The sequence below is a fragment of the Neolamprologus multifasciatus genome, chromosome 10 (genome assembly GCF_963576455.1).
Source record: "Neolamprologus multifasciatus chromosome 10, fNeoMul1.2, whole genome shotgun sequence".
Lineage (NCBI taxonomy): Eukaryota > Metazoa > Chordata > Actinopteri > Cichliformes > Cichlidae > Neolamprologus > Neolamprologus multifasciatus.
The window spans coordinates 12,828,178-12,854,420 of record NC_140448.1 but is presented as its reverse complement, the minus strand read 5'-3'; the positions used below and the strand labels follow the sequence as shown (position 1 = coordinate 12,854,420).

At 40.4% G+C, this 26,243-nt stretch overlaps 3 protein-coding genes across 10 annotated transcripts in view; 2 read left to right on the top strand and 1 right to left on the bottom strand.

Moving 5' to 3' along the window:
- sptbn2 (spectrin, beta, non-erythrocytic 2) overlaps positions 1-6,336 on the top strand; it is a 50,029-nt gene extending 43,693 nt beyond the window's left edge. For 3 of the 6 annotated variants that reach the window (XM_085173885.1, XM_085173889.1, XM_085173888.1), the window contains 6 exons: positions 79-206; positions 311-386; positions 2,033-2,211; positions 2,348-2,521; positions 2,646-2,688; positions 2,782-6,336. In XM_085173885.1, the coding sequence (XP_085030011.1) occupies positions 79-206; positions 311-386; positions 2,033-2,211; positions 2,348-2,521; positions 2,646-2,688; positions 2,782-2,994 (813 nt within the window). In that variant the 3' untranslated portion in view covers positions 2,995-6,336. Of the gene's footprint in view, positions 1-78; positions 207-310; positions 387-925; positions 1,004-2,032; positions 2,212-2,347; positions 2,522-2,645; positions 2,689-2,781 lie in introns of all 6 variants that reach the window. The other 3 variants (XM_085173886.1, XM_085173887.1, XM_085173884.1) reach the window with 2 other exon arrangements.
- A 1,922-nt stretch (positions 6,337-8,258) lies between these two features.
- Positions 8,259-25,216, top strand: dpf2 (double PHD fingers 2). 3 transcript variants are annotated; one of them, XM_085173892.1, is made up of 13 exons: positions 8,259-8,417; positions 10,761-10,921; positions 11,302-11,409; positions 12,117-12,295; positions 12,393-12,485; positions 12,569-12,647; positions 13,107-13,148; positions 14,313-14,336; positions 14,876-15,013; positions 15,131-15,262; positions 15,349-15,461; positions 15,554-15,635; positions 17,073-25,216. In XM_085173892.1, exons 1-13 carry the CDS (start codon positions 8,386-8,388, stop codon positions 17,153-17,155), a joined length of 1,266 nt encoding a protein of 421 aa, XP_085030018.1. In that variant the 5' UTR covers positions 8,259-8,385; the 3' UTR covers positions 17,156-25,216. The 3 variants fall into 3 exon arrangements, with proteins under 3 accessions (XP_085030018.1, XP_085030019.1, XP_085030020.1); XM_085173893.1 differs by lacking the exon at positions 14,313-14,336 and having other exon boundaries at positions 8,260-8,417; XM_085173894.1 differs by lacking the exons at positions 13,107-13,148; positions 14,313-14,336 and having other exon boundaries at positions 8,281-8,417.
- LOC146509746 (sodium/potassium/calcium exchanger 3) overlaps positions 18,226-26,243 on the bottom strand; it is a 37,389-nt gene continuing 29,371 nt past the window's right edge. The window contains exon 17 of the mRNA XM_085173891.1: positions 18,226-26,123. Within this exon, the coding sequence (XP_085030017.1) occupies positions 26,013-26,123 (111 nt within the window). The 3' untranslated portion in view covers positions 18,226-26,012. The remainder of the gene's footprint in view (positions 26,124-26,243) is intronic.

Genomic DNA, 26,243 nt, shown 5'->3' with positions numbered 1-26,243 from the left:
ATCTATAATTTAGACAATAGAAACCCGACTCCCTTGGTATTACACTAAAAAAATGGCTAATTGTTTTCCACTGTTTAGCTTGAAGAGCAAGAAAATCAGAGGAGGCGGGAGGAAGAGGAGAGAGCGAGGCGACCTCCTACTCCTCCACCAGTAGAAGAAGTGCCACAGTCTGAGACAGAAAGTCAACCACATGATTCTGCAGCCAGGTACACCAAAGAGAAGACTGGGTAGAGCACAAGAGTGTTCGTGTAAAGCAAAAACACACTACGAGAGAAAAATTAACATGCTTTCTTTTCCCTCTGTAACACAGAACCAGTCTGGACCAGACCACTCTCAATCAGTCCGCGTCAGTGAACGGAGTACACAGCGACAATGACACATCACAAGTAAGAAACGCTTTGTGTGTGTATGCTTCAAGTGCTTCATTGATTTTACAGAGTTTCCAGCATAATTTAACATGTAGTCCACCGTGTTGTCTTCCTTCATCTCACACATTATTAGATAGGTCATTAAAATTCATATCCATCAGACAGTTTGATCTAACTTATGAAGTGTAATGCCAAGCTGTATATTAGCAAGCAGTTGTGTTTTGCTTGACAGATATGTTTATTATATGTAGCCACTCGTTGGGTTAGGTTCTGGAAAGAAAACTGTGTTACACTTTAAATTCATACATGTTATATGAGTGATTCTCTTCAGTGGCAGATGAAAACAAGTACCCGGTGACTTCATGTGTCAGAGGTGATGGATTGGCTGCTTGTGGGCAGCACTGTTGCAAACCTCTGCAACTGATGCTACAGAGAAGAATCACTAAATGAACGAGAACTATTTCTGTGTTTCTGCAGTTCTAGAAGTGCAAGCCATATCCTGACGTTCATCTTTTTGCCCCAGACTTCTTAACAATTTCTTATTGCGTTTTTGTCAGCAGTCATTATCGCTATCGTTGTCAGTGGGAAAGAAATCAGAGCCTAAACGTGTGTGTAAGCCAAAGCAGCAGGAGCGTGTGAGTACCAAGTCACGGTCAGCTTTGTAGCTACCCCTCGTCCCCTTCACAGCCTCCGCTCAGCTCCTGGTCAACTGCAGTGCCCTTTTCCTTCTACTGAGAAGCCATTGCTCTCTGTCACAGATGCAACCATCGCTTTATTTATTCATGAGCTACAGCTATCATTAACGAGCCCCATCGCTGTTTAAAGGCATGATGCAGATTCATGAACACACTATTTTCATGGATCAAATATGCAGTTATATATTTATATGTGCTCATATTGACCAGGACAGGAGTGACTGTAAATGTGGAGCCCAAAGTAAATGTGGTGATAAATGTAGCTGTTCAAAGCTAATTTATATGTAGTTTGTTTTAGTCTTTATCCATGTGTGTGAGTCGCCTTTGAGTGTCAGTCTTTTGATGGAGTTACGTGAGAATTCTTTGTAGAAAAGTACGTGACACAAAAGGTGCCCTGAGTTTCTGTTTTCTACTATAGCGCAGTACTAGAAGCGAAATCCTGTTGTCTGTGGATGTTTTTTAAGGTTTATAAGATAAATTAAAGCCACAACACTTAAGCTGCAGTATCTCTAAGATCTCAACATCTCCAGTCTTAGAGGTGAACTGTAATTGAGCAATAGTGTAGGACTATTTATTTATATTTTTTATTGACTGAAGAAGCTGAGATTAGCATCAGAATAATATTTAAATGTATTCACAAGTTGGATTCTGGGGCTCTTTGGAGCAGTTTAAATGAATTTAAAATCTAGTTTGGTGTAGCATGCCTGTTTCCTGTATGCTTGGTTATTTTAATTGTGTGTTTTACCAGTAAGAGTCTGTGCAATGTCAGAATGCTGTGTGATTATGTAGACCTGATGAACCCTCACTATGCTGTTAGCTCAGGTAATCATACAGTGCTGTCAAAGCAGACGTCATCGTAGCTTTTTCGTGTATGGCTGTGAATGGCTGCTTTGCTAATCACCACTTCCATCCAGCTGTGTTTTTTTTCTGCCCCCCTCACCACCATTCATGTCCTGGTTTTAACCACAGGGCTCAGAGTCTGAGTCGGTGAACGGACCGGGCAGAGACAGCGGACTGGCATCGTCTCGCGTCGATCCGTCTGCCACTTTACCGAGCAGAGGCGCGGCAGACTCGGAGCCAGAGACCATGGAGGGGATGCTCTGTCGAAAACAGGAGATGGAGTCTCACAGCAAAAAGGCAGCTAGCAGGTGAGCGTTGCTATAAGAAGATTTGTTCACGTGCAAAGAGAAAGAAATGCAGACAAATGCTGACGTGGCTTTAGTTAGCAGTATCAATCTGTATGTAGAACAGTTTAACTTTTATCCTGTTCATTTGTTCCCGCAGGTCCTGGCAGAATGTGTATTGTGTCCTACGAAAAGGAAGTCTTGGTTTCTATAAAGACGGCAAGAGTGCTAGCAACGGCATTCCATACCACGGAGAAGTTCCCATCAGCTTGGGAGAGGCTGTGTGTGAAATAGCCCATGACTATAAGAAAAGGAAACACGTATTCAAGCTCAGGTGAGAAGACGGACAGCATGAAGGGTCTGAAAGTTAAAGGCCACGGTGAAATAGTAAGATTGGTGTACTAGACGTTAAATTTACCCCTGACTAAGTGTTGACCCTTTCAACCCTGTAACTGCAGGTTAGGGGATGGGAAAGAGTACCTGTTCCAAGCAAAGGATGAGGTGAGATGTACATAACAGGTTTATATTGCTCAAATTATTAAAACACATTTAGGGGAATATAAAACATAACCAGCCTCTTTTGTGTGTTGAAAGGCGGAGATGAGCTCCTGGATTCAGTCCATCCTTGGCTCCATTCCAAAAGGATCAGGAGACTCGCCTGGAGCTCCACGGCCCCTCAGCCGTGCCATGACGATGCCGCCCATCTCGCCCAGCTCGGGTGAAGCTGGAGGCGTTACCATGCGCAACAAGGATGGGAAAGAGAAGGATCGGGAGAAGAGGTTCAGCTTCTTCGGCAAGAAGAAATAAAACATTTGTAAAATCATGGATGGGAACTAAATTTGTCAAAATTTCAAAAAACTGAGGCAGATATAAAGGAAAGTACAAACAGGTCATACAAACACACTGCTCTCTGTGCAAGCCCCGAGGAATCTGTCAACAGCTGCGTCATGTAGCTGAGAAAAGTTTTTTTTCTTCTCTCTTTTATTCTCTCCCTCTTTGCTGGTTTTATGTGTCACTTATTTTATTACTCATCCAGTCCACATCTCACTTTAACTGCACCCAACAATCAGAGCCCTCACCCTGTTTTGACCAACAGAGGTCATTAGTGTGAGTCAGAACCGGGGGTGAATGTCATTAGCAGAGAGACAGTTCCAGTCTAGCGAACCGGATCCTCCTCTGTAGGAATATTTGCTCTTCAGTGAGTCTTGATTAGCTAACCCTGTTGTGATACTGTTTCTCTAAAAAACAAAAAAAGAAAAAAAAGATGATGGTTTTCCACTCTGCTGCATTTTGATTCATTTGCCCAGTTTTAACTGCTCTCTATTAGAAAGGATCACATTACATCTCTTCTTCTGTTCTTGGTATTGATGTTATTAATCTCAATATTATTGATATCATTATTACTATTTATCTTTTTCAGTTGCTGGCTTGACAAAGACTAATTTGATGGTAGATAATCTTGATTTATGTTGTTGAGAGAAGCAAATTTGGTTTTGTGGAGAATGTCAGCTTGTCCTCGTATGTACTATATCTTTTTGTTTTCTTTGTTTTCTTTTTTCCTTTTTTTTTTTTTTTAGGAATGACAGTTTATGAGGTGTTCTGACAGGAAAATAAAGCTCATTGAATTTTAGCAGTGTGCAGTAAGTGATCACAATTTTCTTTGGAAAAATAATATATATATTTAATAAGTGGTTTTACTATTTTTTTTATCTCTAATTTTGCCTGATTCTTTCTTTTTGAGTGATCTTTTCTGCTTGATTTTCAACTTTCTTTCTTTTTTCTGTACAAAGCAGAGAAGATTAGTTTTCTAGCGTGTGCATGTGTGTGTGTGTGTGTGTGTGTGTGTGTGTGTGTGTGTGTGTGTGGGTGCGTTTGTGTGAGTTGTGGTGCTGTGGACTTTGCATGTTTATGTTTTTTCGGATCAAGCGTGGCCAGATGGATGCTGCTTTTCGGTACTCAGAATCGGTAAACCGGGCAGAAACAGAAATTAATATCACTGGAATGATTTCCCAGAGCTGTGCTTTTCTTTTGGTTTGAAAATATCTTCAGCTGACATCACTAACGGTGATCTTCGAGACAATTTGTTATTTGTTTTAGTCATCTGATATCTATTTCCGTTCTCCACCTACTGATGTGAAGGCACGGGGGCAGTGTGTATAGATAAAAAACTGAAGCACAGGGACCTGAGCAGGACAAATGAAGGGTTGACAGATGGCTTTACGGGAGAAGTGAGGTGCGTGAAGGTGAGACTGGATAGGCACTGAGGAATGCGCTGTGTGCTTTACAACAAAGAGATATGAGCCTGAGCCTTACTTGAACCCACTACAAATACACTAAACCCATTTTTTTTTCACTCACCAAATGATTGAGTTGTCAAGGAAGTTTTATAAAAAGAAACGAAAGTTTGTTTAAAAAGTGACCTGTGGCAATGACCTCATGTATGTCAGTGGATTGATTTGGCACCAACCCCAGAAATAGAAGAATGCCCTCAACACTCTTTGATCAGCCTTGCACTCTTGAATATGTGGCATGATTTCAACTAGATTTATACTTCCAAGTGTCCAATCTATGCCATCTACATGTGTTAATATACACATACATTGGACTTCATAATTGGAGAGCAAGTAATAATCAGTTGGCGGTAAAAATAAATCATTTGGCGACCTACTATGGATTATGTAAACAAATGATAGGTGTTAGGTTTGCTAGTCTCCTCACATATTGTACATTTCAAATGAAGAGGGCATTTATAGTATATTGTGAATGTAGACACTACAACCTGACATTCTGCCTTCATATTAATTGGTTGGTGTAGTCAGTTACTTATTAGCTGCTTATAACAGCAAAGATTCAGCAACGGTTTAACAAACAAACATCTGACGGGGTCCCATAAAAGCAAATGAGCTGCAAGTAACTATTTGTATTGCACTGATATTGAAAGTAGCTTATTAAAGCTGATTAGTGCTTGGATGGGTATACAGTTCCATAAAAGAGTGGTCAGTTCATAGGAATGCCGCAACAAGTCTGGGTTCAGTTAACAGCATGCGGTCCAAATTTATCAAACCTGCCTCGTCTCTTTAACTTTAAGAGTTTGCATTCCTGAGTGTACGGTGGAGCTCCCAGTTAGTTTCAGTCTGAACTACAATGTGGGATCCAGGTGAAAAAAGGTCATTGCATACATAAGCGAGCCAGTGGAGTTTGCAGACATTGTGCACAGTTTTGAATAAAGGACTCCTCCCCCCTCCAGCTGTCCCAGCGATAACCGCTCTGAACAGTTTCCATCAGATATTAGGCGATCCAAGTTCAAAGGTCACACAGTGTATTTTCTTATCAGCTCATTTGAATGTGAATGATTCAAACCAGTTTGGCCAAATTGGTCATGTGAAGCAAAAATATTTCTCATACTTGACATACTGTACACAAGCTCTCTCTCTCTCTCTCTTTCACACACTCACGTATTGATACTGCCCTGTATATTTAATGCAGAATGACCCTGGCAAACCAGTCTTGTGGAAACGTCCTTAGCTGGCTGTGATTTGATGTTGCAAATGGCATCCTTTTAAAATAACATTGTGCTACTGGTGAGCTTTGACCAGAACATGAGAAGTATGTGTTATTGATGTCAAAGAGTTACGTTTTGATTCTAAGAGTATTTGTAACGATGGAGTACTTAATGAAGCAGAAAACCAACTTGTTAAGTATTACACATGATTGAAAACAGACTGGTGACAATTTGAGCTTCCTTTTTTAGAAGAAGGCAGGATCTTTGCTGTCTAGTGGGAGCTTGCATTTTTTCTTCCAGTGGTCTGTCTCGCAGCATTTGATAAGCCTGTCCACCTACCTTCATTTCTTTTGACGAATGTCTGTTCCTTCCTCTGTAATTCAGAGCTGTTAATACCACTACTATTATTAATTGCTATTATTATCATTATTGCTACTGTTGTTCCTATTACTACTACTGTTACTAATGCAACTTATTGCAAAAAGTATAACTGCTGTCCATTTTCAGGTACGCGTCTGTGATATCAGACCTTTCCACACGATGTCAGTGTGCTGTGGAGCATTTTCATTACAAATTGAAGATAATGTTTGTTGACTTGTGTATCTACATCTAATATTAGGAATAATAAAACATGGTTTAATCAAGAACGTGATGCTGTTGAATCTTTTATGTTAAGAAAAAAAAAGACATTCTTTTCTGTTAGCGCCTGTGAGTTGAATGTTTGATTGTTTTGTCACAACACAGTCTGACTAAACTCACTTATGCCTTTTTTTGTCTTTATTGAATATGCAGGATTATCATTCACAGTTCTGCATGCACAAAGTCTTTATTTAGCAACTCACAGATCTTGCTTTAGCAGCAAAAACCTCCATCAGACATGTCGTGCAGCTGCTTTCCCTCATTGTATCAATTGACCATCTCCAACGCTTCTGGCTATAGACTGCTTCATAACAAGCTTTGGGGAATCGCAGTGTCTTATTCAGTGTTATTTCTTTCAGTAGACACATGAACATCAAGTTGTACACATGGCTGCAGCTGTTTTGCTGTTACCTTTGAGTTAGAGACTTGAATTTCATTCTTTTGTAGGAAATGAGTTTTAATGTGGATAGATGAACACAGAGGCCTTCAGAAATATTTTGTAGCCTTTTTTCCTACACTTTAAGTATGTTATTCACATTAGAATCATGCGTTAAACTGACTGTGGGAGGAAGCCAGAGTACCCAGAGGAACTCCACGTAGGCACAGAAAGATCATGCAAATTCCCCGACCAGGGTTTAAATAAGGAACCTTGTTGCTGTGTGGTGATGGTACTAACCACTCAGCCACCCTAGGTGTGGCTTTGTTTCCTGTAGACAAAATTATTTGATATAGATCTGGTACTGAGCCATGAGCATGTTAAAGCGATTTCACCAGTATAATTATGACAAAAGCACTATTGCTATCTGGTCTTTTGTGACCTTTTGCTTCTATGAAATATGAAACCTGACCGTCACTTTTATCACACAGCCTCCCCCCACATAACTGCTTTGAATAAATGTTAATGTTGGAGTGACAGCAGACTGTACTCTGCTCTTCCAGCAGATCTTAAACCTCGCTGCTACACATGTCACGCCATTCACCTCCAAGGCTAATTCTTATTTCTCAGAGTTTTTGGTCCATGTTGACATATCATCACACAGTTGCTACAGATTTGTCAGCTGAACATACATGTTGTGAATCTCCTGTTCCTCCACATCCCAAAGGCTCTCTTGGATTTAGATCTGGTGGGTGTGGAAGCCTTGTGAGCACAGTTTGAGATGACTTGAGCTTCATGACGTGGTGTTTTATCCTGCTGGAAGCAGCCGATAGAAGACTAGTACACATAAAGGGATGGACATGGTCAGCAACAATACTCAAATAGGTTGTGGTGTTTAGATGATGCTCAGTTTGCAGTTGACACAATCATGTTTCATGTTGTCATGTTTCAATTCTGACCCTATCATCTAAATGAAAACAGAAATCAGGACTCATACGACATTGACAAGTTTGTGCAAATTGTTAAACTCAGTTTCCTGTTCTTAGAAAAAAAACCCTGTGTGGTTTTCTGCTGCTGCAGCCAATCTGCTTGAAGATTTGACACTCGGAGATGCTCTTCTGCATAGCTAGTTTGCAGTGAGTGGTTAATTGAGTTGCTGTTGCTATCCTGTCAGTCTGGCTATTCACCTCTGACCGCTCACCAGGATCTACAAGGCATTTTTGCCTAGAGAACTGCCACTCATTGAATATTTTCTCCTTTTTGGACCACTCCCAGTAAACCTGGTTGTCTGCCACATTCAGCATCACCTAAATCACTTTTCTTGCCCACTCTGATGTTCAGATTAAACTTCTGCTGGCTGTCTTGACCATTTCTAAACGCCTTAATGCATTGAATTGCTGCCATGTGACTAGCTGTTTAGATATTTGAATGAAGGTGTACCTAATAAAGTGGCTGATGAGTGTATAAAGAACACTGAACTACATTTTGTGCCCTGGAAGCTTTGTAAGTAATTTACAATATTACTAACATGATTTGCAGCTTGGAATAATAAAACCCCTTGCAATGGCACGGGGCCAGCAGTAGGGGGCAATGTGTTTCACCTTACTCCACCATCTGCCTACAAGTCCTGACAGAGGGCACACATTACCCGGCAGCCACTTTCCCAGTGTATCGAAGCAAGATGGCAGCTGTTGTTGAGAATGTTGTCAAACTGTAAGTGTTGGACTTTTCTACTTACCTTACATGTGTGCAGGTGACACACACAGCCATCACATTGTAACGGCTGTACTATCGTACACCCGCTGTCGTTAGTTAGCTTAGCAGCATTCCAGCTGACTTAGTAAGGTTAGCCAGAGGCGTCGGAGCGTCGTGTCTGTTCACATCCTGGAATGGAAGTGTAAGTTAGCAGACACGCAGCTGACGTTTCTGAAACATGGATCACGAGTCAATGTAGACGAACTTGTGTTCATTTAATCCTCCGTGTATTTTTAGCGGTGTGGCGGCCACTTGTGTTTTTGTGACCAAACGGACGCTGTGGTGCTAACGTCAGTTGAGTATGGCAGCTAGGTGTCACGCTAACAAGCTAAAGAGAGTGTAATTGTGCCTAACGTCATTTGCGAAGGCTGGAGCGACTAGTTTAAAATGAATGAAAATCCCTCGCTGAAGATTTGAACTCGAGAGCCCGGAGCCATAGCCGGTGTTTCCGATTCACATAAAAGAACTGCTTATAAAGTTTAACGTTTCAAAGACCAGAACACTGTATTGTGCTCTAACATGCTTCCATTTCCGTCGTCTTACATCGTGTAGTCGTACAGCCCGATTCGGGGTTAATGTCACACGCCAGCTTTTACACGCGTACGTCGTACCTCTACCTGCGATAACTGTGGCAGCACAAACATATAAAACTTACCCGACACACATCAAAATATTTTAATTTGCTTCCAAACTTAATTTCCTTGTGAAATAATACTGACAAAGAATGAAAGATGATGTAATCTTGAAACCAAGTCTGTGCTGCCAAAAACATATAAATGAACTGATGTTTACATGATAGATGTGCTGGTTTGAATGAGCTGGTATCCTTTATGTATGCACTATGCTATAGTTACATTGACAGAAATATATTCACCTGATTTCTTTTTTTAATTTCTGTCCCCTCATCCCACCCAAAGAGCCTCCTCCATCAGAAGTTTATTCCTAGTGAAGGGAGATTTAGTTCCCTTTCCACTGTCCCCAAGTGAATCCTCATAGGCAGTCATTGGCTTTCTCTTCATAATATATGAAGCTCTTTACCATATCATGTGAAGAGCCTTTGAGATAACACTGGTGAAATGGGGCTATATGAATATATATTTTTATGCAACTCAACAGCTGTTTAATTCTTTCCCTTTGCAAGAATAATGCACATCAATCAGCACCACTCTACACATAATAAAACCAGAGCCACTCTGCTGTTCTGAGTATTTCTTCATTTCTGTGGTGTGTCTTTCATAAATCCATTTTCTTCTGCTTATTCTTATCATAGTCACAATTAGGGCTGGACCCTATCCCAGCTACCATAGGGGGAGATGCATGGCCAACACAGAAAGATAGAAAACCGCACTCACAATCATACCCATGTAAAATTTTGACTCCCTAATTAACCCAAACCCCATCTGTACATGTCTCTGGGCTGTGGGATGAAGCCAGAGAGAACCCACACAAACACAGGGAGAGCATGCGAACTCTACACAGAAAATGGTGGCGTTTTTACATAAATAATCAGACAACATATACGCCACTACAAGAATATGTCAGTACTAGCCAACCCATGTGTGTATCTGGTGTGCTCTCACGCATTTGTGGCGGCTTCTTTCTAGTTAATTCACCCTGCCTGAAATGATTTCTCTGGAAAGAAAAGCAAGTGTTCATTTTCAGCTGGACCCCACAGAGCACAGACAGCTTTTTGCAATGTTATTATGGCCTTACAGCAAGTTAAATAATTAAGTCTTTAACTGGAGATTGAAATCTATGAAAAGCTTCTTTAAGGTTTAACACAATTACATGGCTTATTATCTCATAAGGACTGAACTGCTGCCCTCTGGGGGTTCCTGACAGCCTCAAGAGGTGCAGTTGTTGCATCACGAGGTTTTTTGTGCCACTCCCCCCCCTTTTTTTTTCTTTGACACTTGATAGCTTGAGGGAATTGTAAGATGTCTTCCTGTCTCAGTTTGAGTAGCTTGAGCCCTCAGCTTCTTTAAAAGGGATTAAGCAAGCAGCACTCTAACAGTATATTTATGCTATAAACACTGAACACTTGGCTGTGCCTGTGCTTCTACCAAAGCTTGTTGTTGTTGTTGTTGATGCACCAACAAAAGAGCACCGGCTGTTGCACTAAACATTTAGTCTGAAGCACAAAGACTCTGCTTAGTAGGAGGCAGCAGAGCAAAAAAACACAAGCAGTTTTAAAATAAACTGAGACCACACTTGTTTTGGAGCGGCAACAGCTGCTGATTTCTGTCTTGGAACCATAATAGACCTAATGACCAGCATCTGCCTTCGGTTTTGTTTCATCAGGCTGGGAGAGCAGTACTACAGAGATGCCATGGAGCAGTGTCACAACTACAATGCCAGGCTGTGCGCCGAGAGGAGCGTTCGGATGCCGTTCCTCGACTCGCAGACCGGCGTGGCTCAGAGCAACTGTTATATCTGGATGGAGAAAAGACACAGGGGACCAGGTGAGATGATCCAGAGGAAACTGCACAGATGCTGTGAAGCATTCGTTATTAAGATGAGTGATTTAGTGATTAAGATGAATCATCATTTCCGCTGTTTATCAGAATTTCTCGAAGGAGCTACAAATAACCTCAACGCCTTCAAAACAAAGGACTAAATACACCATGCATGCATGTTTAAAATCACAAACAGAGCTTGTGTACTTAATGCAACTCCCTGGCAGCCAGGTGGAGCCTGCTTGTGTTTAAATGCGAAAATAACCGATTCTGAAAAGGACAGTCTAAGAAAATTTAAACGGAGCCTGTGGATTTTTTCTTCCCCCTGCCAGTGTGTCAGAACTGTCTGATAACTGTGAACGCCTTCCTGTTCTGCCTTCCCTCAGGCATGGCTCCAGGACAGCTGTACACTTACCCAGCCAGGAGGTGGAGGAAGAAACGAAGATCTCATCCTTCAGAAGACCCCCGGCTTATCTTCCCTCCGGTTAAATCAGGTAGCACAGTAGCTCTGAGCAGCTTAGCTTATTCTCCTATTTTAGTGTGTCAGCATTTAAGGTGGATATCAAAGACTTTGCGGGGATGAACATGTGGTGCTATCTTGTAACAGATATCCATCAATAATTAAATCCAACTTGAATTGTACCTGTGTTTACAGTTGTATGTATCAGTGTTGGTGTTGTTCCTGCTGACTAAGCAGGGGAAAACATGATATGTCGACTAGTTTAAAAGTCAGAAAAGACTCAAAATTGATGCTAATCACGGGGCAAACAAGTATTTGAATGTCGTTGACATGTGTGGTTCTTTGTGCCACGCATAACATAGCTTACACCTTATATCTGATTGGTTTGCTGAGTGCGGCTGACATTAGCAGTGCTAGCACCAGCAGTTTTCTGTCCTTGTGGTTTAACATCCTCATGCTTGTGCAGAATGTGGTCACACACTGTTCAGAGGGCTGGTTTTGAGGCAGTTTACTCTGACATTGCGTACACACAACGGCTCATTTTCTAGATCAGTGCAGAAACTTGCTTCATGCTGATAGCTCACCGTATCATCTTGTTTCCCACTACACAGAGGAAGAGAGCTGCAAAATAGGCTGGTTTTACCTCACTAGAATATCACTAATTATTTTAACCAACTAAAATGTCTGGCACCAACATTTTCAGATATACTATATTGTGTTTTGCCTTTCCTGATTTCATAGAGCTAGATTTAGGACTGAAGAAGGATGCTCTGTTGTCATCGGATGGCAGCAGCCTGGAGGCCCTGCTGAAGGGGGACTCCTTGGACAAAAGGACATCCGCAGACCTCCGAGGCTCTGAGGAGGATTCCAACATGAGTGATTACACCGGAGGCCTGAACCCTGCCGCCCGGATCAGAAAGGTTCTTGTTTTGAGATTTGAAGTAAAGCTGCTATAGATGGAAAAGTGAAATCTAATACACCCCATTGTCATGCCTTCCTCATCCTCTGTCAACACAGAGAATCATCGAGCCTGACGACTTCCTGGACGACCTTGATGATGAAGACTATGAAGAAGACACGCCTAAAAGAAGAGGCAAAGGGAAAGGGAAGGTAAATAACGGCTGTCGTTCGATGTGGTTTCTTGAACCCAAGCATGCGTTTAAGGGCCCGTCTGAGTCTAATAATGTTCACAGGGCCGAGGAGTGGGCAGCAGCAGGAAGAAGCTGGACACGGCAGCACTGGAGGACCGAGACAAGCCGTACGCCTGTGACAGTGAGTCCTGTTGGCTGAGAGTAGAGCATGTGAATACAGCTCCAAGTAGAAGGTCACCGCAGGTGTTCATAGCTGTAATGTTTATATTAGCTCGAGTCCTCATTAACTATCACATTTTAATTCACCCTCTTCTTTTTCTTTTCATGTGTTCCATCTTTTCTCTGTTCTTCATTAGACTTCTTATATCTGATATTTACAAAGCTAGTCGATCTGTATTTTTGCCGCTATGATGTCATACTTTAATTTACAGGTATTTCCATGTGCAGGGAAAAAAAGTCTTCCTCTTCTTTGGTGTTGTCAGACTGCTTGATGTGTTTTGTTTTTTCCTCTTTTGTGAAGCCTTTTCACTTTGAGCTGCAGTGCTCAGTAGGTCATTGCCGACTGACTTGACTGATCCTCTGTCGGTCTGAGTCTCTGTCTGTGCTTTCTCTTCTCCTTCTCTTCTCTTCTCTCTTTCAGACACTCTCAAACAAAAGCATATTTCAAAACCTTCTGAAAGAGGTATACTTCTCTTCATTCCTTTTCACTCCAGTCTGCCGTGTCTTTTGTCTTTGCTGCCTGTTTTTATTTTCTGTCTGTTACAAGTAGATTTGCTCTTTGTGTAGTTCAGTTCATAAATTAAATGTTCTGTTACACACATCGTCCTGAGTTGTAATTAACTACATTTGGAGAGCGTAAATGCCCTGTTATTATATGCTTTACCTAAAGTGTAGTTTGTAATCATGTAATCAGCCACATATACGAGTCATCTCAGCTTACAGAAGATTAGCAGTGGCCTTTAAAAGTTACTTTTTCCACCCAATCTGGCCTTGAACCTCCTACAGATTTTGATAAGCTGGAAGCTAGATCCTGCTGCTGATGTTTTCTTCCCCTTTTGTGAGTGTGTGTGCTGTTTTTTCCCCGTGTTATGTTAATTTTGACTGCATTTCTCCTCTTCACCACCTCTGCACCCTGTAAAATCTCATTCCATGTTCCATGTGTTCGCTTGATTTTTGAGTCACTTTAATGTCTGCTTGACTTTATGGGGAGTATTTTGTTTTCTCCCTCCCCCACCAACCCCACCCACACAAAAAATAGTTTCTGTTTGGTTGTTAGCCTCTTGGTTAGATGCTTCCTGAAAGTCGAAGACCTAGGATTGCTGGACTTTTGAGGAAATGAAAATTAGAGAAAGTGTGGAAGTGAAAGAAGAAGTACTGTGTTTGACTGCTATGACAAACATCACACCCTCCCTGTGACAACGGCTTCACACAGTGGCATCTTTGTTCTCCTTTAAGTCAGTAAATCCTCCTTGCACAATCCCACTGGCTTTCTCAACTATTAAAAGAATACCAGTTCAAATCAGAATCATGATGTTTTGCAAAATGGTGACATGCGTTTCTTAGTTTTGTTTCAGTGCAGTGAGGTCTCGAGTCAAAACACTGTCAATGCTTCTAAGACCCTTAAACTGAAGAAGCTAAAGCCAAGATCAGAGCAGTTCCAGCATATTAGCTGCAGCAGGAGTGGTCGAGATGCTGTCTTATTATTGTGCTTTACTGTAGATTTCGAGCAAAGAGGAAGCTTGTCTCAAGTAAACAAATAAATACATAAATAAAGCATGTTGTTCATCTTTCCTATTATTTCACCGCCAGTTTATCATGTCATTGTGCCAATTTTGATACTCAACAGAAAGCAGGAGACATCAGGAACCTGGTGGGTTCTTAAGTGATTTCTCTTCTCCCTCCCCCATCATCACTTTACCACATAAAAAGTTGTTGACATGTATTGAGAGAAACCACCATACGAGAGTCGTAGCTTTCTGTCTCGCTGTGTCACTAGTCTATGTTGTGTCTAATTTTTTCCTTTATTCACATAGTCAAAGGCATTGTGTCAGTTAAAAAAATAGAAATACTAATAGTTGTATCAATAATTGCAAAGTAACTGTTTTTCAGTTACAGCAGTTAAATATGTGCATGATATGAGGCTACATTGTAAGTAGGACACTGCTGCAAGAGTCCTTTGATCATCTTAAGATACTTTTAAAGATGCTAATTATAATAATGAGAACAGTAGGAAGGGTTTCACCATCCTCATCAGCTTTAAGATGTCCCATGATAACATTGTAAAGAATAGTCCTTTTCTCCATGAGTCACCCTCACCTTCCTCCACTGACGTGGTAGAAACACCTGATTTGACTGGTCTGTTCTTTGTTTTCATATCATACATGTCGTATTTTGTGGTTTTGGTGGAAGTCTGTGGGAAGCGCTACAAGAACCGTCCTGGCCTGAGCTACCACTACACCCACTCCCACCTGGCCGAGGAGGAGGGTGAGGAGAAAGACGACATGGAAATGAACGAGCCCGCCCTGTCGCTGCCTGAGGAGCCAAAAAGTAAGCGACAGCGGCGCAATGTCGATTCGGAGGAGTCGTCAGTTGATTATCTGAGGTCACAGCGCCGGTGTAACTGAACACTGATATTGGCCTGCATGTTTTCATCTTCCCACACAGCTCCAAAGAAAGGTCCAGATGGGCTCGCGTTGCCTAATAATTACTGTGATTTCTGCCTGGGAGACTCCAAAACGAATCACAAGACCGGCCAATCAGAGGAGCTGGTGTCCTGCTCTGACTGTGGACGTTCAGGTAAATAAGAGTAGCGATATGAGAAAAGCCACGCAGCAAGTATTCTTGGAAAGATGTAACGTGTTTAAACGCTTTTCTCGACGCAGGCCACCCCTCCTGCCTGCAGTTCACTCCTGTAATGATGGCCGCCGTCAAGACGTACCGCTGGCAGTGCATAGAGTGCAAATGCTGCAACATGTGCGGCACATCAGAGAATGATGTGAGTCGTCTTTAGAGATTGTTTGCTTGTCTCTGGGTTGAAGTGAGATCTAGGTTGTTCGTGCAGAGAACTGGAGTGTTTTTGTTTTCCAGGATCAGCTTCTGTTCTGCGATGACTGCGATAGAGGCTATCACATGTACTGTCTCAACCCCCCCATGTCTGAACCTCCAGAGGGTAAGTCCACCCTTTTTTTTTTTTTTTTCCTACTTCCTAGAAAAGAATGAATCTGAAGCCCTTTTCACAGATGACCTGCAGCTGCATTTTCCAGACGTCACTCAAAGGTGGTGAATGTGAGATTACAAATGTCTGAGGCATTTATTTTGGACATGAGCTCGTCTTTAACCTGTCAGCGGCGTTGTGCAAAACGACTCCGTGATGTCAGATTGTGCCAATGTGTGAATAGAAGAGTGCATTTACCACACAGGGTATTTCCAGTAATGCGAACATGGATTATTTCCTGGTGTGTGCTAAATGTAGACGGGACAGCCGTGGAAAATGTCACATCCTGATTCTCTCATTATCACACATGTCCAAAGTTCATGTGTGAATCTTACTGAAATGTAGAAGCCCAGTTCAATAATAGTTGACTGCTTCAGTGCCATGTAATATTTCAGTTAAGTATACAGTTCATGTGATTTGCAAATCATTGCTTTCTATTTTTATTTACAATTTAGAACGTGCATGCGTGCGTGCGTGCGTGCGTGCACACAAAAACAAGCAGCACTCAGAGCATAAACCTCCGCCAAGGCAGCTCACTCTCTGGGCATTGTTTACTTTAGGGTAGCATGACAGATGTTTACTTTGATTACACAAACATTATGTGGGAGTAGGAAATGGATAATTGGTATTGATTTTTAAATAACTGAACATGGCAAAAATCAAATGACGTTGATTTTTTTTAATGTTGAGCAAAAGGACATAAAATATCTGCAATTGCAGTCACGCACCTAGGGAGCCAAGTTTACACAACCTGGACGAAAGCCTTCAGACAAAGCTGTAATAAGTCTGCTTTTATATCAAGTTTTTGTCTCAGCAGCTTCTGAAAAGCTAGCTGTTGTGTCTCTGTGAGCTTTTCTTCATTGTTATTAAACAAAGAAAACAGCAAGTCTTTTGTAATTAAGGTACTATTTAATTAAAAAAAAAATACATTTAATTATTTTATTCAGTGCCAAAACATTTTAGAGAATCAGCAGTGCATGCTCTCTCATTAATCATGTAGAACAGCGGTCCCCAACCCCGGGCCGGTCCGTAGGTCGTTTGGTACCGGGCTGCGAGAGTTGAGGCTCAGGTTTTATATTTATGATATTCAGGGTTTTATCGTTTTTTAAGTTTATTTTTTTTATTATTTTTATCATTAACACTGTTTCCCTGGGTCTTTTCAAGTCTGTTATCAATAAATCTTTTTTTTTTTTTGTACCGGTAGTGGTTTTATTTTGTTGCATTTATCTGCGACACCTTAAAGGTCAGTGCGTGGAAATATTGTCGGACATAAACCGGTCCGTGGCACAAAAAAAGTTGGGGCCCACTGATCTAGGGGCCTCTACTGTTCTCCTGTTTAAATGCAGTTTAACATCAGATTTTACTGCCTCTCTCTGTTATTTGGGTACTCAGGAAGCTGGAGCTGTCATCTATGTCTGGACCTTTTGAAAGACAAGGCATCTATATATCAAAACCAGAACGCCCCACCGTCGTGATGGCCGCTCTGGCCCGCACGCACTCATCACCCAGCCGTCCTGCAGCAGCGTCGTTTACCCATCAAGATAAGATGACAGACTTCCCCGACAAGCTGACCTCAGAGAGAGGGTGTGTTCTGGACATGGATAAAGGGAAGGATTCGGAGGTATACCTTTACCAGACTGGCTTCAGTTACCATCAGATACGACTGTTACACAGTTCCAACCTCAGATTCAGTCCCACAGATTTTTATTTTCACCGCCTTGCCACATAAGCAATTTCAGCACCAATCATGTTCGCAGATAGAAGCATAAATAGCCAAATAATCCCTTCATGTTCAGCTTTTTTTTTTTTAAATTTTGTTTTTTTTACACATGCAAAGTTGCTAAAACCTTGTCAGTGTACTGATTTTATGATTAGAGCATAAATAGAGCTCATTGATATCAAATAGCATGCCAATGCTCACTTATAGTGTAAAAAAAAAAGACATTTTATAATATTTATATATTTCTATAGTATAAATATATATATATTAGTGTTGAGTGTGAACAAATTGGAAACAGAATGGTTATGATATGTTTTAGAGCCCATTTCATCCAGCACCAGGTGTTGTTTTATTGAACTGTATTTGGCTGGCCATTCGATAGAGTCAAAGGGATTTGCTGAGACTGTAAATAATTTTTCCATGTCATCCGCTGCCTGCGGCCACATAAAGGTACACAGAGAAACTGCTCGTCGAAGGTGGCTCCAAAGGCTGAAGGACTTCAGGGACGTTAGTTAGACTGAAGTCCAATGATGGACTCGTGTTTGTGCTGCACTCAGAGCTGCTGAAAGACCTACTAATGTGCTAGTTTCATTTGGCATTGGGGCCTTTTTGACCAACCTTTCGGCTCTTCTCCAAAGCAAACTTGATATTGAATCTCTCACCGGGCCACACATCTGGCCTGTGTTAGACAGATGTGATAAAGTCGAGTCAAATACAAATCCCGCTAGCATTATCAGCCCCATTAAAGGGATAATCGCTGTGTTCTAGCAGTTTGCTGATGATGCACCATATCCATCGTTCTGTTGATGTTGTGACACCACTAGATTTCTTTTTTTTTTTTTTTCCTTCTTCTTTTTTTAATCTAAGGACAATGTGACCTCGATTATGGTCACTTGCTGACAATGTAAAAGCAATAGAAGAGCCCTTTTAAGGAGGCAGGGATGACAGGGACTCATGGCTGAGTCTGTTTAGGCTCTGTTGCGAGATAATGTGCGATACTGTAAATGTTCTTTATCAGAAAATGCTATTACAGATAGTGGACTGTGGCAAGAATTATGGATGGCTCCATACTGTAGAAAAGAGATTATAATATGTATATGTATAATGTGGGGAGATGGCTCTTTCTGTCACTGCTTTCATAGTTTGATTATGCAACGGTTTCCTTCTGTGTCAAGGTGAGAGGAAGTCTGGCTGAACTGCTAAAAGCAGTAACTTTACCTCACACAGAAACAGTATTTAAAGGGTTGAAACATGCTGTAGATAGCACAAAGACTGAGGGATAAATAGTCATGACAGCTGCAGCATCTGCTTCAATAACTGCATAATCTTACAGTTAAACAAGTGCATGTTCAGTAATTGTCAGCACACGTCTTCTCCGTAGTTGTCTCAGTTAGGCCGGCAAAGGTGTTGGGAAGTGGTGTAATATAAATTAACCATGCTGTCATGTTTCAATAGCCAACTAACAATTACTAAAGCATTACACAAGTATAACTTGGTTTATTTTCTCATCATGTTTTAAGCTTACTGTTTTATCTAGAGAGATGGTGGCTACTAGGATATTTTGCTGGTCGTTTTTTTTTTTGTTTGTTGTTTTTTTGTTTTCTTTTTGTGTTTGTTTTTGTATTCATCAGTGATGTTTGCATACCTGATGCGTGGGACATTTCGGGACTCAAGCGGAAGTTGCTTTCTAGTTAATCCTGTGATCCAGGTCTGAACTGAGCCGCTCTCCTCCAAAGCTCCACAACAAGAAGCAAAGTCCATAATGTGATTAAGAGGATAATGGCGTTCAGCGGTTAAGCAGCCAACATCCAAACTAAACTGACATAAACAAGAAGCACGTGCTCGGCTTTTGTTGTCACAGTCGGCTCTTGTGTCATTTTAATATCAGACTCGGGTTTTCTTGCTTCCAGCTTTGGGTGAGACGCGTTCAACTATAGTAATAACATATTTAACCCTTTCATGTATGCTGTCGGCGCTGGCTTTGTACCCATTTTTATTCCTGTGTTGCATGGTGTCCACATGTGTGGGCAGTGAGATTTTATTTTTTAAAATAAGAGGAAAATATTTTGGCACAATTCCCATAATTTGTGCATGAAAGGGTTAAATTGAGGTCATAGGTTTACATAGTTGGGGAATTCTCATGGGGTGGATTTTGATTTGGATTGTGATGGAATGTTTTATTGTATGAAAATTTATCTTCAGGAAAATAAAAATACTAAGCACTATAGTCTGCTGTTATTTCTTTTCCTCTTACATCGTGACATTCACTGTGACGGATGGGGGAAAAGTAATGGAAGCTGGGAGAGTTGAAAATGACATTAGTGTTTATTTCAGCTTAAACATTTCTCCAGAATTCACCTTCAGTTTAGTTCTCAGTTAAATAAGTGGCCAAAAGGTTTGGCCGTTGCCCAGTTTCTTTTCTGGTTTCCTCCATTAGACGCTGGTCACCACACTAAACCTTTTCCCTTCTAGACGTCCAGTGGGACTGACCACGTAAAGTGGCACCTTCATCATTTTGCAAATCACTGCTTCTTAAAAGAAATGTTAAGAAAATCAGTTGTTATTGCACTTTTTTTTTTATTGCACTCAAGATACAAGAACAGTCTTCTATGATCCAATACAATCTCTATAGCAGTAAATTTGTAGCCTAAAATATCTTCTATTTCCAACATCACAGCAGAATAACCAGAACATTTTTTTTTATTATTATTTTGCTTTTTTGTGGTGAAACCACAACAAGTACTGCAGCAAGTCGAGCTGTTCTGACGCTGCTTATTATGAGGTGTGTATCAGGAGCTTACAGCGGAGTGAAAAAAGACTCTGTTGTCACACACTGCTTTAAGTAAACTGCTGGCAAAACAACAAATTTTGATGGAGATGATGGAAAAAGTTGAATTCAATCATTACCTGATATTCTGTGCTCATATTGGCAATTAAACTTTAAGTATAGTGATACTCAGACTGTGGGGGCGGCCACTTTGAGGCAAATTTTCACCCAACATTTTATCCCCGTTTGCCTGTAGTGGCTTTAAGATGAAGGCTTACCTATACATTTTTCTATCATAATAATAATAATAATGGATTAAGATATTGAGTTGGGAAAACATTACAAGCAACAAATCATTGCCCTTATAAATATCACCTGTTTCTGTAGTTTTAGTTACATATTTGTCCCTCTTGTGTGAAAAGAACAAAGATCTTCATCATGGCTCTTCACACACTAACTTTAAAAGTTTGAACTGCACAAAAATTCTAACGTTAATGTCGGCCTGTGACATGTTATTTACTGATATGCCAACAAAAGTGAACAAGGCCAGTGTTGGCCAATGAATATGCAATAGCAGCTTAATATGTCAGCAATTATTATGATGATTAATTTCTATTTAAAAAAAAAAAAAAAAGTTTCAGCGTTGAGTAAACATTTCCCTTTCCTTGTGAGTGTTGCACAAAAACAGACCTCTGAACCTTGACTGCATTCCATCTTTGGAACCTGCTCATTAATTTGACAAAATATCAAAGCAAATCAATCTAAAACCGGACTTTGATAACATGCAAGACTGTTGCTGTGATCTGAAATATACAGTTAAGCCCATAAACATCTGGATAATTGACACTTTTTGTAATTTCACCTCTGATGTAAAATCCACTGTGGTGCTGTGAAAACGGTCTAGATGTGATTAAAATGCGGATTTTAGGCTTTGATTCAACGGAGTTTTTACAGTTGTATTTATAAATATTAAAATGATTTGGACAGCATCAAGTTTGTTTTTAATACTTGGATGAAAACCCTTTTGCAATCAATGGCTGGCTGAAGTCTACAGACGTGGTCGCGTACAGAGGCATAATTACAAAAACAATGTCATCATCCAAAATCACACACACCTAACTAGTTAAAAGGCAATGTAAAAAGTCTAATAGTCAATTAAAGTTAATTAAAAATAAGCTTCATTTGCCTCCACTGCAGACAACCAACTAAACAACTTGGCAGAGATAAAAGAAATTCACTGTTTTCTGCTCACAAATTTCAAAATTCTCACTGAATTTAAACCTGTAAATAGGAGCGTCGTCTTCTTTGCTCTCTTACGTGAAGTCCAGCCGTGTCAGTGAATCAGCCATGAAACAAAAGATTACCACCTTAGAAAGGTCACTGAACGCACCGGCAGAGCGCGCGTTTGTTTCCATTACAATAACTCACAATTAACTTTACATCATGTATTTAAAAAATATATTTAAAAACACCACAAAACTAGTCTCTGTAGGACATTCATTATTGTAAAACTATGTAAATTATTTAACATTTAAAAACAGTAAAAAGTATTGTCGAATAGACAAAGATAATAATTGTACAGCCATTTGAAGGAAGAAAAAAAATCACCTGGATCCCTTTGCTGGAACATTTAAGAATTGAATTCACACAACAATCTAAAAGAGGACAGTTTGTCCATCAGAAACCAACAATTACACTGTGTATCTGAGTATATATTGTTTAACACAACGCGATTTTTGACACGATAAATACACAGCAGACGCGTCTCTGCGTGTGCGCGCTGTTTTGTGTCTATCCTGATCGGCTGCTTTGCTGCACAATGTTCCACCAAAGTGACACGATCGCATAAAACGTACAAGAAATACAAACATCGATAGTCGTACCAAAACGTGACGTTTCACTAGTAACCTGCACATAAAGTCATTAAAATCTGTGACACTGATATTTTTTATATATATTAGATTTCATAGTAATAAGACCTCAAAACGAAATAAAAAACAAAACAAAACGTAGTACTACTGCTACTCTTTTTACTTACAGTAAGCTGCAGCAACACGTGCTTAGAATCAGGCAAAATTGTCAAAATATTGTGAAACTGTGCATTTCATTTCGGCTGTATTAAAAACAGTCTGACGCATGTATGGTTTCCTGTGGTGCAGGACTAAAAAGTACCCACTTTCTCGTCTGACGTGCTCTGCTGTAACTCAGTGCCAGCTGCTACATTTGAATGCATGTAAATATTTTCACACAAACGTCAGCTACATTCAGAAAATACGAGGCTATTCGAAAATCTCTATTCGTAATCTCTTCGCAGCACGGACAAAATGACTTGAAATGACCATCTTAAATTGTGTCAATATGATGCGAAACTCCTGTGATGTGATTGAAAAGTTATTTCTTTCTAAGATTCAAAACTGCAGTGGTTTCCCTCTTTTTTATTTGCCTGCTTATGTTTGGACGCCTTCTCTACTTTTAACATTAGGCCTAAAAATGGCCTTTTTTGATAAAGTATATAGGATCACATGACCCTGAAGCCTCCCTTAGTTATGATTCAATACACCTAGACTTCTGGGGGGGCTTCCCATGATGGACCGAGTCTTTAATCCCGACTACTGCTGGGGGGGCTTCCCATGATGCACCGAGTCTTTATTCCTTTTTTCATTCTCTATCTGCTTACACACCACTCAGCATTTAATCAGTAGTTATTAATCTCTGCATCTCTTCCACAGTGACTTTATTGTTCTGTGTCCCTCCCCCTTACCCCTCACTGGTCAGATGGCCGCCTGAACCAGGTTCTGCTGGAGGTTCCTCCCTAATAAAAGGGAGTTTTTCCTTCCCACTATCGCCATGGCCTTGCTCAATAATCAGGGGTCACCTGATTATTGAGGTTTTCTCCCGATTATTGTGGGGAAAGAATCATATCTTATTCCGTATTATAAAGACATTTTTCTGTACTGTATACAGAGCAGGATTTTTACTGTTGATGCATCATTTTTGCCCTCCATCCAAGCTGTGTAAACCTTTCTCAGCCGCTTTGATTTTTGTAGTCAGAAATAAAAAAAATTAAAAAATACTGAATTCTTGCGTGAAAATATGTGGATTCAGTATCAGACACAGGTCAGTAAAATGAACCCTCCCAGAAACCATTTGTCCTTGTTGCCATGGTGAAGTCAGCTAGGTAGTGATGTTGTCATGAATTAGCTTGGCTGAATTACCACTGAAAATCTAAATAAATGAAAAGAGTAGAACATATAAATTTTCTGTATTACTATTGCTCTAAAATGAATGGAAAACAGTGCGATCTGAAATCTATCCAGCAGAAATGGGAAAGATTTGCAGATTTTTCTGCTCTTAGGGTTGCTAACATGTATCTCCAATAAATCTTGGTTGGTGCTGGACTGGATCAGCTGGGGGGAGGTGATTGGTTGTTGGCCCTTTCTCATTAAGAGTAGAGAGTTTTTGAAGAGATGCCCTCAGAGTGCGCCAACCAAAACTCCAGATCAATGGCAGTTTGTCAGCATTTCCACATTGACAATTTGCACTTATACATCTCTATATTTCAGAGAAAAGTATTTACGTCTGCGTTTTCTTGACAGATTTAGTTCTGAGTTTATTTTCAGACTAAATACAGACATAAAAAACTGTACTAAGAACTTAAGAGATTAATACTTTGCTATAAGTCATATTTGAGTTTTTGTTTTTTTTTTTAATTTTATTTCAAATTAGAGATGAACGGATATTTCATGACTCAGAGTCCTGGACTATAATCCAGGATTAAGGGCTTGAGTTTTTAGTTTTACAAAGATAACTATCTTTGTAAAAGATAGTTACAAAGTTACACTTTGTAAAGAAGTTACACTTCTTAGCAGGAGTAACTTGTACAAATCTAAACCTTTTCATTGTTCTATAATTATTAATATAGCTATAGCTAACTTTTGTACTTATTGTCCTTATGTAAAATTAGCAAGTCAGCTAAGCCTACTAACTGGACTGAATTATTTTTGATACACTGCTTGAGGAAATAAAATGAGTGAACACTTAATCGTCCCAGTATGACACAGAGTCATGACCATAAACCACTGTGAATCTGCATTGGTGCAAATGAAAGTGACAAGTGCAGTGGAGATGAATGGCTACCCCCCATGACGGCTTTTTTAGATTTGCTTTTTCTAGTTTTTTCTAGTTTCGCTTTTCTGCTAGACTCCTTGTTAGTTCCTTGGTCTGTGAGAACAGCTCCTGCTAAAGGAGACCAGGGCCACCTGTTTCAGACAGCTTGGTCAGATACATGCAAGAGTAACCCATTGGAGGTCATTTGCAGCGCTTTAGAAGTACTCTTCTTCCTCACTGTATACAGGAGAAGACAGCAGTCTTGCAGCAGGATTGATGAGTTTTGTAGTGCTCTCTCTCATGTAACAGCCCACTTCCTTCCTTACAAAAGCACCAAACAATGTGTCATCCTGCTGAAGCTGGACAACCCGTAAACCTTGAATGCAACTGCAACTACTGTGACAAGGAAGTTGGCAAAAGGCGAATCTAGAGAAAAATCAGTCAGGAGACAGTCAGGAGAGAGAGCTGCTCTTTGGGGGTCATCATCTTGTTGTCACTTTCATTTGCACCAAAGCAGGTGAAATGTATTCGCAGTGATTCCTAACTAGACAGAGCAACAGACCAGAAGTTTAAATGACTTTGTGTTACACTGAGATGAGCCACTGTTGTTCTCAGACATGTAACAATGACTAGTTTGCAACTGAAGGACTTAAACTGTCTTAAACCCCAGAGGAACTTTCTTTTAGGCAACCAGCACCTTAAGTAACGCAGAGTAGTAGTAGACCCTTTCTACCTTCATGATTGAGCAGTGATTGAGTATCTTGCATTTAGCTATAAATGGCTTATACTCATGTAGCATCTGATTTGGTTGTTTTTTTCTTTTAATATTCTTTTAATATTACAGTTTTGTAAATCATGTGGCAACAGTGTCAATACTCTTGTCCATGTTTACGACTGGTCATCTGCAAACACAGTCCCTCTCACATGAACTCAGTCATTGCTTGACTTTTCTGAGTTAACCTTGTCAGATTTATTGGGTTTTCTGATGTTAGGATAACTGAAGCCAGATAAGAAAACATCCCTTTTAAGGTGGACTTGCTTCAGAACCCAGGCCTTTGGTGCACCTCATCTCCAAGCCAATTTAAAATGTTTTTTAAAGCAATTTAGCAAATTAGTCCACAGCTGACAAATTTAGCTGCCACATGACCTAATCATGAGCCTCATCCATCACCTGAAAGCAGAACAGCCAGTCATCAGTCCAGCACCGACCATAAAGCTTTTATAATAGCACGTTAGCAGGAAAGGAAAGCAGAGTGGCTGCTGTAATACTTACACAGAAAAACAAAAATTCAGCTCAGTTCTCTGTACAATCATCATCAAAATATTGGTCATTAAATAACCACATTACTGTGCAATAACAGCACTTCAACATCTTTTAAGTTACATAACTTGTTTGTGTTTTTTAAATATTACTAAAGGCCCAACAGATCTGCTGTCTCCATCTGCCACATTCCTACATTTTCTGCTAGATCACCCAATTTAATACCGAAAGACTGCTTTTAAACACTCCACTGTACAAGAAGGACAAAAAAAAAAAGCTAAAACGTTTTGTGTAGTTGCATGTGTACAGTATCACCCTAACAAATGCCACTGAGTTGCAGAGGAATTAATAAGAGGAACACATCAATGCCGTCACTTTTTTTTCACTTTTTTTTTGGCTTCAGGAAGGAGGACGTGTGGTAGAAATGTAGATACTCAGCATGGTGTCTGAGTTGGGTTAGCCTTTGACCTGTACGCCTCACATCTGCCCAAAGAGGATAGAGCAGAGCAGGAAGATGGCATAGAGAAACATGAGACCCAGACCCAGCCGACGGTCCAGTCTCCAGTGGTTCAGATGAACACTCAGCACCTGCAAGCAGATGCAGACATGCTGATCAGGGACAGAATCGCCTAGAGTCCATTTATTTTAAATAAAATTAGCTTTAATGTATCTACCTTTTTAGTTTAGTTTTTGTTTAGTAAAAAATAT

What these genes read in the sequence shown, in the direction of transcription:
- dpf2 (XM_085173892.1), top strand. Translation starts at nt 8,386, where the DNA reads ATGGCAGCTGTTGTTGAGAATGTTGTCAAACT. An exon ending in GTTGAGAATGTTGTCAAACT is followed by an intron (nt 8,418 to 10,760) that starts GTAAGTGTTGGA and finishes TTGTTTCATCAG; the next exon opens with GCTGGGAGAGCAGTACTACA. An exon ending in GAGGCAAAGGGAAAGGGAAG is followed by an intron (nt 12,486 to 12,568) that starts GTAAATAACGGC and finishes TAATGTTCACAG; the next exon opens with GGCCGAGGAGTGGGCAGCAG.